At 42.2% G+C, this 14,532-nt stretch overlaps 1 protein-coding gene across 2 annotated transcripts; it reads right to left on the bottom strand.

Moving 5' to 3' along the window:
• Window positions 1–1,554: 1,554 nt before the first annotated feature.
• LOC134293846 (phospholipase A2 inhibitor and Ly6/PLAUR domain-containing protein-like) lies at window positions 1,555–11,777 on the bottom strand. Of its 2 annotated transcripts, XM_062962741.1 has the most exons (6): window positions 11,612–11,777; window positions 11,208–11,317; window positions 9,091–9,219; window positions 6,356–6,508; window positions 4,361–4,498; window positions 1,555–1,900 (listed from the first exon to the last, which is right to left on the bottom strand). In XM_062962741.1, exons 2-6 carry the CDS (start codon window positions 11,254–11,256, stop codon window positions 1,683–1,685), a joined length of 687 nt encoding a protein of 228 aa, XP_062818811.1. In that variant the 5' UTR covers window positions 11,257–11,317; window positions 11,612–11,777; the 3' UTR covers window positions 1,555–1,682. The 2 variants fall into 2 exon arrangements, with proteins under 2 accessions (XP_062818811.1, XP_062818812.1); XM_062962742.1 differs by lacking the exon at window positions 11,208–11,317 and having other exon boundaries at window positions 11,612–11,771.
• Window positions 11,778–14,532: the final 2,755 nt, after the last annotated feature.

The following is a 14,532-nucleotide window of genomic DNA, read 5'->3' on the forward strand; positions in this document are numbered from 1 at the left end:
TTTTGGGACGCATCACTGGAATGGGGCTCAGAGGTACTGTTTTACAGTGGCTCCAGTCCTTTCTGGAAGGTCGTACCCAGATGGTGTCTTTGGGGGACACCTGCTCGGCCCCACAACCATTGTCTTGTGGGGTCCCGCAGCGTTCGGTACTGTCCCCCATGTTGTTGAACATCTACATGAAGCCGTTGGGAAAGATCATCCGGAGTTTCAGGGTATGGTGTCATCTGTACACAGATGATGTCCAGCTCTGTCACTCCTTCCCACCTGTCACTAAGGAGGCTGTTCAGGTCCTGAACCGGTGTTTGGCCACTGTTTCGGACTGGATGAGGGCGAACAAATTGAAACTGAATCCAGACAAGACAGAGGTCCCCCTGGTCAGTTGTAGCCGAACAGGATATAGGGTTGCAGCCTGTGTTGGATGGGGTTGCACTCCCCCTGAAGACACAGGTTCACAGTCTGGGTGTTCTCATGGACCCATCGCTGAGCCTGGAACCCCAGGTCTCGGCAGTGGCCAGGGGAGCATTCGCACAACTAAGGCTTGTGCACCAGCTGCGCCTGTTCCTTGGGAGGTCTGACTTGGCCTCTGGTTACATCCCACTTGGATTACTGCAACACGCTCTACATGGGGTTGCCTTTGAAGATGGCCCAGAAGCTCCAATTAGTACAACGGGCAGCAGCCAGATTGATAACTGGGGCAGCATACAGGGAGCATACTACTCCTCTGTTACGCCAGCTCCACTGGCTGCCAATATGCTACCGAGCCCACTTCAAAGTGCTGGTTTTGACCTATAAAGCCCTAAATGGTTCTGGCCCAACGTACCTGTCTGAACGTATCTCCTCCTATGAGCCATCAAGAACCCTAAGATCCTCTGGGGAGGCCCTGCTCTCGGTCCCACCTGCCTTGCAGGCGCAGCTGGTGGGAACAAGGGACAGGGCCTTCTCAGTGGTGGCTCCTTGGCTGTGGAACACCCTCCCCAGCAATATTCAACAGGCCCTGACTCTCTTGGGCTTCAGGAAGAACCTAAAAACATGCTATGTACGCAAGCATTTAATGAGTAAGTACTATGATTTGACATGGTCTGAACTAAGGGTTTACGTGCAAGGTGCTGGACAAATGGACTTGAGTATTTATATGTTTTAAATCTTTGTACAATGTTTTTATTATGTATTGCTAATTGATTTAATTGTGTTGTGGATTTTTATTGAATTTGTGGGCATTGAATTTTGCCAATTGTAAGCTGCCTTGAGTCCCCTCGGGTGAAAAAGACGGGGTAAAATGCTGTAAATAAATAAATAAATAAATAAATAAATAGAGTCTCTTCTGCTTTGGCATCTCAGTTGACCCTAATGTTGTTATCAACTATTTCTGTTATCAAATTGTTCACTGAATCCTTTGGAATTATTGTAAATTTAAATAACCTCTCATACGTAATTAGGTAGTGCGATAGAGCTCACATACATGGGATCAAAATTGGTGTGTAGCGTCTTCCAGCTGCTATCTAAATCAGTGTGTGTGTCTTTTATTTTTTAAAAAACAACAGGATTTTCTATTCCTATTTTTGATACACTTGTGTTTATTTTCACTGAAGAAAGCAGAAAATCCTACAGGTCAACTTGCATTAGAGAGATTGGCATGGAAGTGAAAAGGAGGTACAGCTGAATTTTGGAGTGGATCCGGTGATTTACAGAGAGAGAAAGATCTTCAACAACAGGAGCCAAAAGATGCTTGCCAGGGAGCAGCTGGTTGAATGAAATCCCTTAGAATGTCTTGGCTTACATTCTGCATTTTTAAGAGTTGCGTAACTGCCCCAAATCGGAGACTGACCCGCAGCTAGTAAACTACAGACAGACTTAGTTGTGCAGCCCTTAATAGTTCTGTCCAAGTGGGATCCATTTGCATCTAGAAGAGAAGATGTGTGGTTAGAGGAATCATGACAGTTACTGTTCCTCCCAAGAAGTCTTATTGGAACTCCCCTTCTAATACATGTGCTGCTAAGGAATAGAGTTTAGCAAGACCTAGAGCCTCCCAATGCGAGCCCAACAACACGAACACACCAGGAACAGACAGCTGGCTGTTTTCATGATGCTTTCAGTGACTAAACTAACTTTGTCTTGCTACAGTACAGTCAGACGATACTCTGGAGTTTGCCAGAAATGCAAATAGTTAAACTGAGTTCTGTGCTTTTCCCAGCAAACTCTGCTTTCTCCCTTCTTTTCCAGCCTCTTCTAATGGTGAGAGGCTATTCCTTTACAGAGGAAAGGCAAGGCACTAAGGCAGCCTTTTTGGCTTTGCTTTCAGTTTGGCTTCCTTGCACTGAATATGAAACTGACTTTGGAAGCCTTCAGAGATTTACAGAACTATAACAAAAAATATGGGGTAAGTTTAGATTCTTAAATTTTTGGTGCGTGCCACACCCACATAATAGATATCAACTCATAAGTATGAATTTAACAAATTTGATACGACTTATGAGGAAAAACGAAAAAATGCACGCCTCTGAAACTGTGACTCAGCACTTACAACATTTAAAGTAACCCAATGTCTTATCTTCAAAATAGGTTAGTATATTTTAAAACTCCAACATTATACCCAGATAATTTGCTCAGTGCAGTCCAACCTCTAGTTTGATTTAGCTGTAGTTTCATAAAAATGACTGTTGGGAATTAAAAAAGAAGCATGTTGGATCAGAACACAGTTCTATGTAGTCCAGTGTTCTGTTCACACAGCAGTGAGTGAGTCACCTTTGGGAAGCTCATCTGAAGCAAATGAACACAAAGTTCTCTCCTGAATGTTCTCACACACACAAAAAAAACCTGATATACAGGGTATGCAGCCTTTGATACTGGCAGAATAAGAACATCAGAGAGAGGTGGAAAAAGTAGGGGAAATTGTCTTCTTGTGTGGGATTCCGTCTTTAACGAAGATGAATTTATTTACCCTAATCACACAGGATTGCCTCCTCTGCCTCAACCATCTGCTTAGAGGAGATCCAAGCCCGTTTGTAAGACTGACACCACTTCTGGACTACTTGATCTTCCCCCTTTCAATCCCATTACTCTAAAGGAGTCTGAAGGGCACCGGTCTTAAGAATGCCCATTCCTCTATGTCATTGAAATAATTCAACATGGGCAAATCTGACAGATCCCATCCCACGTGTTTTTAAACGCTTTCTCCTGTTTCCAGGCGCATCAGGAGCCCAGAAGACGATTTCCACTTCACTGACAGATGACAGCCAGAAGTCTGTCTGAGTCATATGATGGGCTCCATGGTACTTCATCTATGAACTGTTTTAGAAGGGTGTGGAAAGGGATGGAACATACATGCAATGAAGTCCTAAGGGTGCATAGACACTGTAGTATTAATACAATTTAACATCACTTTAATTGACATGGCTCAATACTATGGAATCATAGGAACTGTAGTTTAACAAGGTCTTTATCCTTCACAATCAAAGAGTGCTAGTGCCTTATTAAACTTCAAATCCCAGGATTTCATAGCATTGCATCCTGGCAGTTAAAGTGGTATTAAACTACATTAATTGAACAGTGTAGATGCACTACACAGTCATAGCCATAGTTCCTTCCTCCATAAGTATCCCCAGTGCCTTTCTGAGGTCATCTTAATTGTGAGCCCTCACTACATCTGGTATTGGTGAATTTGATTGTTTGTAGATTTGGTTCTCTAGGAATCTGCATATCCTCCAGCATGATATTATTTTGAATTCAACATTATCCCTTTTACACAAGTACAAGCTCTAGTTCCAGAAATATATTTCTAACATATATCTTAGTAATATAATGCAGGTTGAGTGTCCCTTGACCAAAATGCCTGGGATTTTGGATATTTGATTTTTCATGTATGTACATAATGAGATGTCTAAATAAGACATTCATTTATGTTTCATAAAAGCCTGAAGGTAATTCCATGCACAATACTTTCAGTAGTTTTGTGCATAAAACAAAGTTTGTATACATTTAACCATCAGAACACAAAAGTGTCACTATCGCAACCTAGAGAAGAATCCCATTCCTTCCCAGGTCAAGCTTTATTGGAATTTTATCTTGCAGACATGCTATTGTAACCTGGCACTGAAGGTCTCTCTCCCAAAATCTTTCTTCCTTCACCGTCCTCCAATGCCACTGTTGCCGAAAAAAATCCAATTAAACCAATACCAAGAAAACATGGGCTGGATTTGGTTCTCATAAAAAGACTTCATAAAAGGAGCATCTTTGTCAGAGGTTTTGTTAACTGAAGTGGGCCTGTATATTCTGATTACACAAGGTCTACAATCCCCCTTGCCTTTTGCTTTTGGCAACTTTGACCCTACACACTTTTTGCTACATTTGATCTGGGACCTACTGGTATGTATACGAGATTCCATTTGAAAGCAGTATGTATCCATTCCCAGGCAATCCACCATCTCTTTGTGACATTTTGTTTCCCAAGAATAACATGAAAGACAGTGTTTTCCATTATGTTGTGTCGGCATCTCTGGTACTGAAAAGCAAAAGAAATCAGCATTAAATTGAGTCCTGACTGTGGTCTTCTGGAATGGGCAAGAGTGCATTCATAGTTATCGTTGGTGCACTAACTGTGCAATTCCTAGAGTTTTCCAGTCTGTGCCATAGTCCCATCCCATCTGGAGTACTGTAATATAGTCAATATGAAGTTGCCTTTGAAATGTTTAGTAGTCCCTCCACATTTGTTGAGATTAGGGGTGCAGAGTCCATGCAAAAGTGGTAAAAATGTGAATTTAACACTCTTTTTTAACATTCTCTAGTCATTCAAGAAGTTGGCGTAGAATCATGCTGGAGGACCTACAAATGCTTACAGAAATGTTCTCTCTAAGCATCTGTAGGTCTTCCAACATGATTCTAAAACTGTGCTTGAAGACCTATAAATTCCTAGAGAAATGTTTTCTCTAGTCACTTGTAAATCTTCCATCATGATTCTGTGGTCAACTGGAAGCTGACCAAAGATGTATGCTTAAGGATATATATATACTAGCTTGGTGTTGCCCAGGTTATTTGAAAAAGTCAGTTTTTAAATTGTACAAAATGCATAAGGTTGTGGATGAACTACAACTCACATCGTGCCAGGTTACCACAAGAAACTCCATCAGTACTTAAAGTTTTTTTATGTTGGAGAAGTCTGCTCTAGATATATGCATCATTGGTGGGGTTCAGTGTGCTCTCTGGCTGTAGGGTAAACTACAACACTCACTATGGTGAGCCAATCACCTCAAACCCCTCCAGTAGATTGAGTTAGTCATGGGGGTTCTGTGTGCCAAGTATGGTCCAGATCCATCATCGGTGGAGGTCACGGTTTCTCTGGTTGTGGGTGAACTACAACTCCCAGAAAGAAAGGTCAGTTCCCCCCAAACTCCTCCAGTAATCACATTTTAGCATATCAGGTATGTGTGCCAAGTTTGATCCAGATCCATCGGTGTTCGGGTTCACAGTGCTCTCTGGATGTAGGTGAACTACAACTCCCAAAACCAAGGTGAATTTTCCCCAAAGACCTCCAGTATGTTTGTTGGTTATGGAGGTTCTGTGTGCCAAGCTTGGTCCAGGTCCATCGTTGGTGGAGTTCAGAGTGTTCATTGATTTCAAGTGAACTATACATCCCAGTACCTACAACTCCTGTAAATCATGGTGAATTCTCCCCAAACCTCTCTAGTATGTTCAGTTGCTGATCAATTCCTCTGTTTGCTGTGTGCCATAGAAAATAATAGGAAAGGGTTAAAGGAGAGGCAGCGGGCGGGGTCATGCAAATTCCACATCAATGGAGAGAGTAAGGAACACTGGGATGTCTGTGGTGGAGAAAAAACAGAAAATTTGGATGATATTGTCCCCATATGAAAGCCTGCACTTGGGAAGTGGCAGTATGGTTGTGGAGGTCATTGACAAGGCTCTTGAACATGTTTATGGCACTCTCTATACTCTGTAATGTCATTGGAGGTAGGGACATTGGTGTCTCCTGAGTAGTGGGAGCTATAGCTATTTGTGGAAGTGGGAGCATGTCTGTGTAAGTGGACACACACATGCAACCCATATATCCCCAACTCCCTTTCAAAGGAAGTTAGATCCCAGAAGATATAGACACTCTACCACCTGTCTAGATAATTAGTATCTTTGCACCAAGACATTCTTTCTAATGTTCAGTCAAACTTTATCCACCTATATCTTAAAAGCATTAGTCTTGCTCCTATTTATGGAGCAGCAGTGAAGAAATCTGCATCATGTTCTTGATAACAAATCTTTAGATATTTAACAATCTGAAGGAAATTGGTAGAGGTGAAGAAATAGTTGGTTAAAGAATGGAAGTAAAAGAAAACCAATAACATATACCTACATTTAGGAGTGGCATCTCGGCATTTGTCCCCAGTACAACAGACTACATTTGCCCTGTAGTATTGATCACGCCCCAGATAAATTTCAATGGTAGGAAACCTACAGATGTTCGAGCTTTCACAGCCTTTCTCTATGGTAACAACTGTAGTTCCATCTACAGAGGAAAAGGGGGAAAATTGTGCACTGAGTAGCAAAACGCCTGATGTTATAGTCTGCTATTCCACTCCAGTTGCATTGTCATAAATAATGGATCCATATCGGGTTATGCACCTTCAGGTTATGCACCTGTCTTCAATAGCACAGGGCACTTCCAGACAGGCATTGATCCCGTGAACATTCGTGTTTAAAAAACATGAATGTTCCTGGATGCCTGTCCACACACACACACACACACACACACCAGTGCTTTCTGGGGTGGGTGTCCAGATGTTCTCCCTGAACTTTCTGGGAGAAGACCCAAACGCTGTATCCCCCTCCCCAAAAGCCCCCTGTGCTGGTACGGCTTTACCAGAAGCTCCAACTTAATTTTCTTGCTGCTAATGTTTGCAGTCATAGGACAGGCCACCTGTCAATCATCATTAAGTTTGGTTCTGCCCCTTGTTCAGGGCTCTGGGAGGGAAGGAGCCATTTTTAAGTCAGTCTCACTTAAGGAAGCTAAGCTATAAGACGTAGACCAGCTTGTTCCGTAGAAAAGCTTCATATCTCAAGAACATCCGGGGATATAGAACATCCGAGAAAACAGAAACAGAAATTCCAAGGGAAAAGGTCCCAAAAGCTCTGGCTGAGAGCTTACAGCCTCTCAGCCTCACAGCTCCTGAGGGAAACAGCTCTAAAGTTTCCAAAGAAACCTCAGAGAGAGAACAGCATCACAGATTCACGGAACCCCAGGTGAAACATCTGCAAGCCTGGTTGGTAGGTCTACTCAATGCCCAGACGCATTTGGAATCGGTAGTAGGTCCAACATCAGCTAGGCCCATATGATAGACAGCCTGGGAGAGGTTATAAGGGGATTTTCTTCTTACAGAAAAAATATATTTATCCCAAGCCAATTGCCCATCCCGTGAGGACAAGATTGAAAAGCCAACAGTTTATTAAGGAAACCTTGAACTGTTATTTGACTCCTTGAAGATTTATTATTTGTTCATCAATAAAGACTTTGTTATTTCATTAAAGACTCAAAAGGCCATCCTTTTCAGGGAAATCCTCAAGAACCTCTCTTTAGGCGCCCTGGCTTCCCGCTGGGCATAAAGTATACGTCCTATACAAAAGACAATAGTTATAGGCCCAGCGTGTGACAGAACAACCCCCCCCCCCAAACCCCTTTATAAAGTAAAAAAAAAACTTTACATAGATGTAAAGTTAAATGATTCAAAAGGTAATGAAAATAGAATGCAAGAAGTTGAAGAAAAATGGAACCGGGTCAAGAATTATATTATGAACAATTATGATCAGGCCATAAGAAATAGGATACAAATGTTATACAGTATGTATATCTAGAAGGATTATCTCAAACAGGATAAATATGTAAAAAATAATAATAATCCTCGTGGTGGTGGTGGGAATTGTAAATATTGTGCATGTGTATGTATGTCCTAAAATAAAATATATATATATTTTTAAAAGTAAAAAAAAAACATTACCGGGCCTCCATCACAGTGTTCCTGCAGCTCTCCTGGCACATAGCAATGATGCGCCAGGAGAGCGGAGGGTGGGGGGAGCAATTTTCCCTCTCAACCCCCCCCCCCCCGGCTCTCTTGCCACATCATTGCTACGTTCCAGGAGAGCTGCAGGACCACCATAATGGAGGCACAGTAAGTTATTTTCCTTTTTAAAGGGGGGCTTTTGGGGAGGGGTAGGTGTTTGCGGTTTTCCGGGCTAATTTAGTCCAGACAGCGGAAGTAGTGGGTTTATCCCGCACCTTCCTGGAAGGCGCAGAATAAGCCCACTAACAAATTAATTCGCCACAAACCAGGGTTTTCCTGGTTTCCGAAGACGTCATCAGGACAGCCCCCTTTTTGTTGTGGGAAGTCCTGCATTAAAGGGGCTGTCTGGATGGGCCCACAATTGCACTGACTCGCCATTCCATGGTCCTACAATTATATTTTTACAACACTCATAGAATGATGGAATCATAGAGTTGGAAGAGACCATGTGGGCCATTCAGTCCAATCATCTGTCGTGCAGGAAAAGCATAATCAAAGCACACCCAACAGATTGCTATCCAGTCTCTGTTTAAAAGCCTCCAAAGAAGGAGCTTCCACCACACTGATTTTTTAAACTATTGCAGTTTCTTGATTTTTTTAAATTTAATGCCACGTTAGAAACAAAAAAGGAAAAGATATGTATAAAATAAAAACAGCCTGCTTGGGAAAAGAGAGGATGATAATCCTGTCCTCTGACATCATGTTACCTCTGGAACCCAGCATAGGATCAAGAGGGACCCATTGAGTATGAATCCTTGTGTATTTAGCCCATTTCTATGGGCTGAATTAGTCTTCCACAATTTTATATGATTTAGTTTGGCTTAGTAAGTTCTATAACATCAATAGTAACAGGGAAGGTAAGTGCATTTGCATTTAGCCAGTGCAAATGGTTGAGAAATTGATGTAATTTGGTTTTGCTTAAGAAGTAAAATTTACACATTTCTACATAAATCACTAGCAGTTGGAAGTCAAACTGACCAATCTGTTCACCTCCAGAGATAAACCACCCGGATATAAAGTCTCTACTACTTACCCAGAGTACTTTCGGATAAAGAAATGGCACAGGTATCTTTCTTAACAGGGCACCTTTGCTTAGGGCCAGTGCACATGTTCGCACTGGCATAGCAAACTTCACACTCGAGAGGAACATAACTGGTGTTATCTTGAATGGGGAAAAATGGAAGAGAAAAAAGAATGATAGTAGTTTCCTACAAATGCAACTTCTTAGCCACTTGGAGGCCTCATTTCTACATTGCCTCAGCAACATGCAAATATTCACATGCTAACCTATGCTAACTTACTGTTAAACACCAAAGCTGGTTCACATAGCCATGATTTGCTTCAGGCCCCTTCCACACAGCTGAATAAAATCCCACATTTTCTGCTTTGAACTGGAAAATATGGCAGTGTGGACGCAGATAATCCAGTTCAAAGCAGATATTGTGAGATTTTCTGTTGTGACTGCGCCTTCGGGGATTATGGTTGATGGTGATGGGATTCGAAGAGGAAGAAAAAACCCTCGTGATGAGGGTTCACTGGAGGAGTTGCGCAGGAAGCGACTTATGGGGGATCTTCTGAGGAAGATTCAGATGGGGAGTTTGGGGAAGAAATGGATCCTGAGGAACAGGTGCTGGCTGGGGAAGTGGGCACTGAATGGGCACAGCCACCAGAGATGTCTGGGGATTTGGGGCCTATGGATACTGCTGAACCTGGGGTTTCTGCAGGAGCAGATCCCACTTGGGATGCTTGGAGAAGGGAGGATGGTTCTTTAAGTGTTCATGGGGCTAAGTGTGGGCAGGATGATTGGGACTCCGACGAACTGTTAGGCACTCCTGATCCACGAGCCCTAGCTGTGTGGAGTTCGGACTCTGAGTAGATTTGGGACACCTGGTGTTTGGGTGTGAGTGTTTGGTCACCCAAGAGGAAGGGGAATAAAATGGGAATGTTTGGCCACTTCACTTTGCGTGTGGCAAGGTGTTGCTGAGGCGCCATTGGGATCTCTGTGCTTTCGTGAAGACTGGACTTGGACTGTGATTCGGATGTAAGTTATCTGGGACTGCTCTGCAGCGGAGGGATGGAATGTGTGGGTTTCCCTGGACTGCACTCTGATTAATATTTCTAGCTGTTGATACCATCGTTGCTTGGCTCTTTGTGCCTTTTCGTGGACCTGGTTTGGATGACTGCTCCCTCTTCGGACTCTGGATTGGAATTTGACCTGGCTTCTGTCTTCGCCCTCTGACTGACGACTACTCCCGGCTTCTGACTACTGGTTTGCCCTCCGGAATTTGCTGCTGCCTCCTGACCTGACCTTGGATTCTCCTGACGACGGCTATTCATCATCCCTTTGAAGCTCTCGGCTTTATCTGCACCGTAGAAGCAGTTTACTGCACTTCTAGTTTGTTTTGTTTTCAGACCAGTTTGGTGTTTTTCTTTTGGGAACTGTCCCTTTAAATCCGCAGAGCCGGCTGGCTGTTTCAGAAACGGTTTGGAGCCAAAAGTGGCTTTTGCACTTTCAGCTGTACTTTGCAGCTTCTGGAAGGTTTCAAGTCTTTGTTTATTTTGCATATTTTCTAGCAGTCAACTCAATTTGTTCTCTAAAGCTGAACTGAAGCGTCTTTTAGTTTTTATTGAATGCCAGAGTGGATAAATAGCTTGGCTTGTTTTTGAGTTATAGTTTTTGTCTGAACTACTCTTGAAACACTGATAAGTGAAGTGTTTCAAGGATACCCTCTATGTTTATGTTAATTTTTGGCTTATCTTCTGAATAAACTCTGTTTTGTTTGTTAACTGGCGCCTGACTCTTGACATTTTCTGCCTTGATATTCTGAGTTATATGGCTGTGTGGAAGGCGCTCAGAGTGAGCAGGCAGGCTTCGAGAAGCATCTGGCTATGTGCAAAATGAGCACAGAAGCAAGACCCCTGGATGACTTCAGTGGATCCCAGCACGGCTGCAATAATTTAGCATCTAGCTATTGGATCTCGCCAGATGTTCCTACTGACTTTGAAGCACATAATGGCCATGTGATGCAGCTTCAGAGTCTTCACAGTAAAGGACGGGAGGCCTGAGGTGCTGCAGAGGGAGCAAGGGAATACCAAACCATACAGTGTCTGAATTCCAGTCTCAATTTACAATGATTGACCAGTTCCTACCTATTCTTAGGACGACAAATAAGAGTAAGAGCCTAAGTAGAGACTGCATGGTGAGAGGAAATCCAGAAAGCCTCTCTCCACATTGGGTTGAATTCTTTTGGTCAAAAGGCCTGCAAAAATATCAGAAAGAAGCATTGCATGAAATAACAACTTTCTACAATATTCTTGAAACCATTTTAAAAAACGACTGTTGTCTCTCCACATTTGTGGTTTTGGCTCTTATAGGTTTGGTTATTCACAGATCGGATTAAAAAAGTTCCCTCCAGGAATCTCTGTGTTCTCTAGTGTGACTCTGTGATGGAGGATCTAGAGATCTGAAATTAAGAAATAACTTTGCATTTTAGTACAAAGCCCAATATTTTCACAGAAAAGTGTTAGCCCTAATGGCATGAAACTCAAATTGCCTGCAATGATCTAGCGTTGTTTCTTCTTAGCAGCTGTTTCACTGTTTAGTTTTAACATTTCACTTCGCCATCAATCCCTCTTGTAGCCTTGATGAGAGATTTTCTTGTTCAACAGTTCCTGTTTGAAGAGTAGAGGTTGGCCTTCTGTTGAACCAATGTTTCTCAAAGTTCTAGAAAAACCTGGGCATTCTAAGAAGAATGGCGTCTGAGATCTCCATTAACAAGAACAATGAACAGTAGACAGGTTCCAGCTAAAGATAGCTTGGGCATTATGGCAGAGCTTCCCACTCTTAGACACAGACAAAATCAGTTTGGTTGGACTCTGTGATGGAAAGCAAGGAGCAACTCAAGAGGGTGTCCAACCAGAACCTAACTGTCAGTGCATATTGAGATAGACCTTTTGTTCTTCATTTCAGGCCATTTCTGGTAAAAATTAATCAAAATGTGCAAATTCCTTCATATATAGGATAGGAAGGACTTGATTAAAAAAAATGAGGCACTAAAACAGATTTTTTTTTGTCCAAACTCAAAATTATTAAGTGCTTACCTCTTGAAGGTTGAGCTTTGAATCTGTGCATATTCAGCAATATTAGTGTAGAAGCTTGCACAAGCATTTATTTGCTTTGGAGAGGCAGCACATCTTGAAAACCCATATGGCAAGTGGGTACAACATAGCCATGTGCCAAATGCATTTGGGAACAGCTGTCAGTTGCATTTGTACAGATCAGGAGAAAGACATTTTAGTATGTTGTCTTATAAATATTTCTTATTTTTTCCACCATGAACAAATAAATATAGTTTAAATACTATTCACCACATTGGCTATTTAGTTAAATATGCAATGTCTCCAAGACAGATCAGGTGAAGGTATGTTCAGTTAGCTATCAGGCCACACAGAAAATGTTTCCAGTCTTCTCCTGCCAATGATTAAGGCTACAACAATATGAAGCAGGATCTCTATTGAAGGATATAAAGATGGTTAGGAGACCAAATCAGTAGCACATGTCCTTTATGATGCCCAGCTAGGACCCTTCTCCAACTTCGCCCCACTCGACCTTGTGCAATCAAAAAGTTTAAAATCGGCCCTACAAGTTCCAAGATGTATCTCCAGTGCCATCCTGTGACTAGAGAGTCAACCCCATGGACTTGCCCCAACAACTTTGTGGGATGACTTCCAGTCCACATGGAAGCAGGCAGTAGTAACCAAAATGTCATCCCTGGGATTCTCTCCAGGGCTGCTACTCAGCATGGGATATGGCCAAGCCAAAGCACTCATAAAACAATGTATAATAGACACAGAGTACCAATCAGATCTAGCCAGCGTCGCATCCTTTATCAGCAATGAACTCAGTAGATATCGCGCCTCCCCTATGGCATACTTTGCCAATCTAGAGGTGCCCAACCATCGGAGGACTTTCACCTAGGCACAATGTCATACCCTCCCATTTGCTGTACTCGAGGGTCGATATTAGAAGATCCCCCCACCGAGATAGACTGTGCCCCTGTGACTCTGGTCACATAGAAACAACAGAAAATGGGCTCCTGCAGTGTCTGCTTTACAGAGACATTCATAATAATCTCATATCACCATTGCTTTGCAAACACCCAGGGCACTCAGGACAATTTTACACCACCATGCTGCTCTCAGACACCAATGTCATTCCACATATAAAGGAATATAAATAAAGTTTTTAATTATATTATTAAAGTTGGCAAGTTCTATGCGACAGTGCTTAAAATTCTCCAGGTAATGACTGGTACCACAAGCTAGCATTTTAACTTATCGGAAACTTGCAATTAGCTATAGTTAGTACATACTCCTACCCCTAGTCTTTGGACTTGTGTTCAACTGTGCCCCTCCCTACTTGTGCCCCCTCATGTTCCCTATGTGCTCATACCCCTCCCTCTAGATTCTTTTCTCCTGTTGCAAGTGTTTGTTCATCAACAATAGCTTGTCAGTGCCGTTTCAAAAGGTTTTATTAGCTTTTATCCTAGCTAACAGTGTTATTTAAATATACAAACTTTTAATGCCGTTTCAAGTCTCATACATAGCACTATTTTTTAAACTCACCTTTTAAAAGTTGCATTTTAATGCCTAAATGTATGTTTTACTCGTGTTGTACTAATTCTGTCATTGACCAAAGTAAAAAGGTTCGTTCATTGAAGACAGTTAGTACATCCACTGGCAACCTCAAGGCCAGAATTATGTGCTGTACATAGGTCTGCCTCTGTACAAAGTTCAGAAACTCCAGAAAGTTCAGAATACAACAGCCAGACTGTTAACTGATACATCTAGGAATGATTGTAATACGCTTATATAAAAATTACTCCACTGGCTGTCAATTGCTTTCAATGCAAAATGCCAATGTTGCTTGTTACTTTTAAAGCCCTATGGGGATTAAGAATGCAAATCAGTTATGAAGGTATAATAACTCTAACCCACTGCATCCCAAACTATAGGTCCCAACCCCAAATGGGGTTCCCTTAGCTCAGTGTTGTGACTGCAAAAAATTTGGCAACAGTAAAGGTTTTCTGAACATGCCCACACCTTCCCATTCACATGGATCTGTTAGCAACAACATGCAGTGTTTACAGTGGGCTCCACAAAAGGGAAAAATAACCTGTTCAGGCCTTGCAAATGCTGATTTATTGTCAGTAAATATTTGATTTTAATACCTATTTTATATACCTATATATCTGGGGTCATGTAAAAATTTCTCAGGCAGAAAAGGGTCATGAGTGGAAAAAGTTTAAAGCCCTGCTCTAACCTACATGTGTGCAACTGTGATCACGAATCCCTGACCACACTTTTAGCTGATCTTTCCTGTCAGTGGTTCCTCCAGATATTTGCAACTCCAGCTCCCAGAATTCCTGAAAGTTGGTCAAACTGACTGGAGCTTTTGGGAGTCAACGTTCCAGAG

The sequence above is a fragment of the Anolis carolinensis genome, unplaced genomic scaffold (genome assembly GCF_035594765.1).
Source record: "Anolis carolinensis isolate JA03-04 unplaced genomic scaffold, rAnoCar3.1.pri scaffold_10, whole genome shotgun sequence".
In the NCBI taxonomy this organism is placed as follows: domain Eukaryota; kingdom Metazoa; phylum Chordata; class Lepidosauria; order Squamata; family Dactyloidae; genus Anolis; species Anolis carolinensis.

Coding starts and splice junctions, on each gene's coding strand:
- LOC134293846 (XM_062962741.1), bottom strand. CDS start 11,256: ATGCAGTCTCTACTTAGGCTCTTACTCTTATTTGTCGTCCTAAGAATA. Junction 9,220..11,207: donor ATTTGTCGTCCTAAGAATAG/GTAGGAACTGGT, acceptor TCCCCATTCAAG/ATAACACCAGTTATGTTCCT. Junction 1,901..4,360: donor GGAATCTCGTATACATACCA/GTAGGTCCCAGA, acceptor CTTCTCTTCTAG/ATGCAAATGGATCCCACTTG.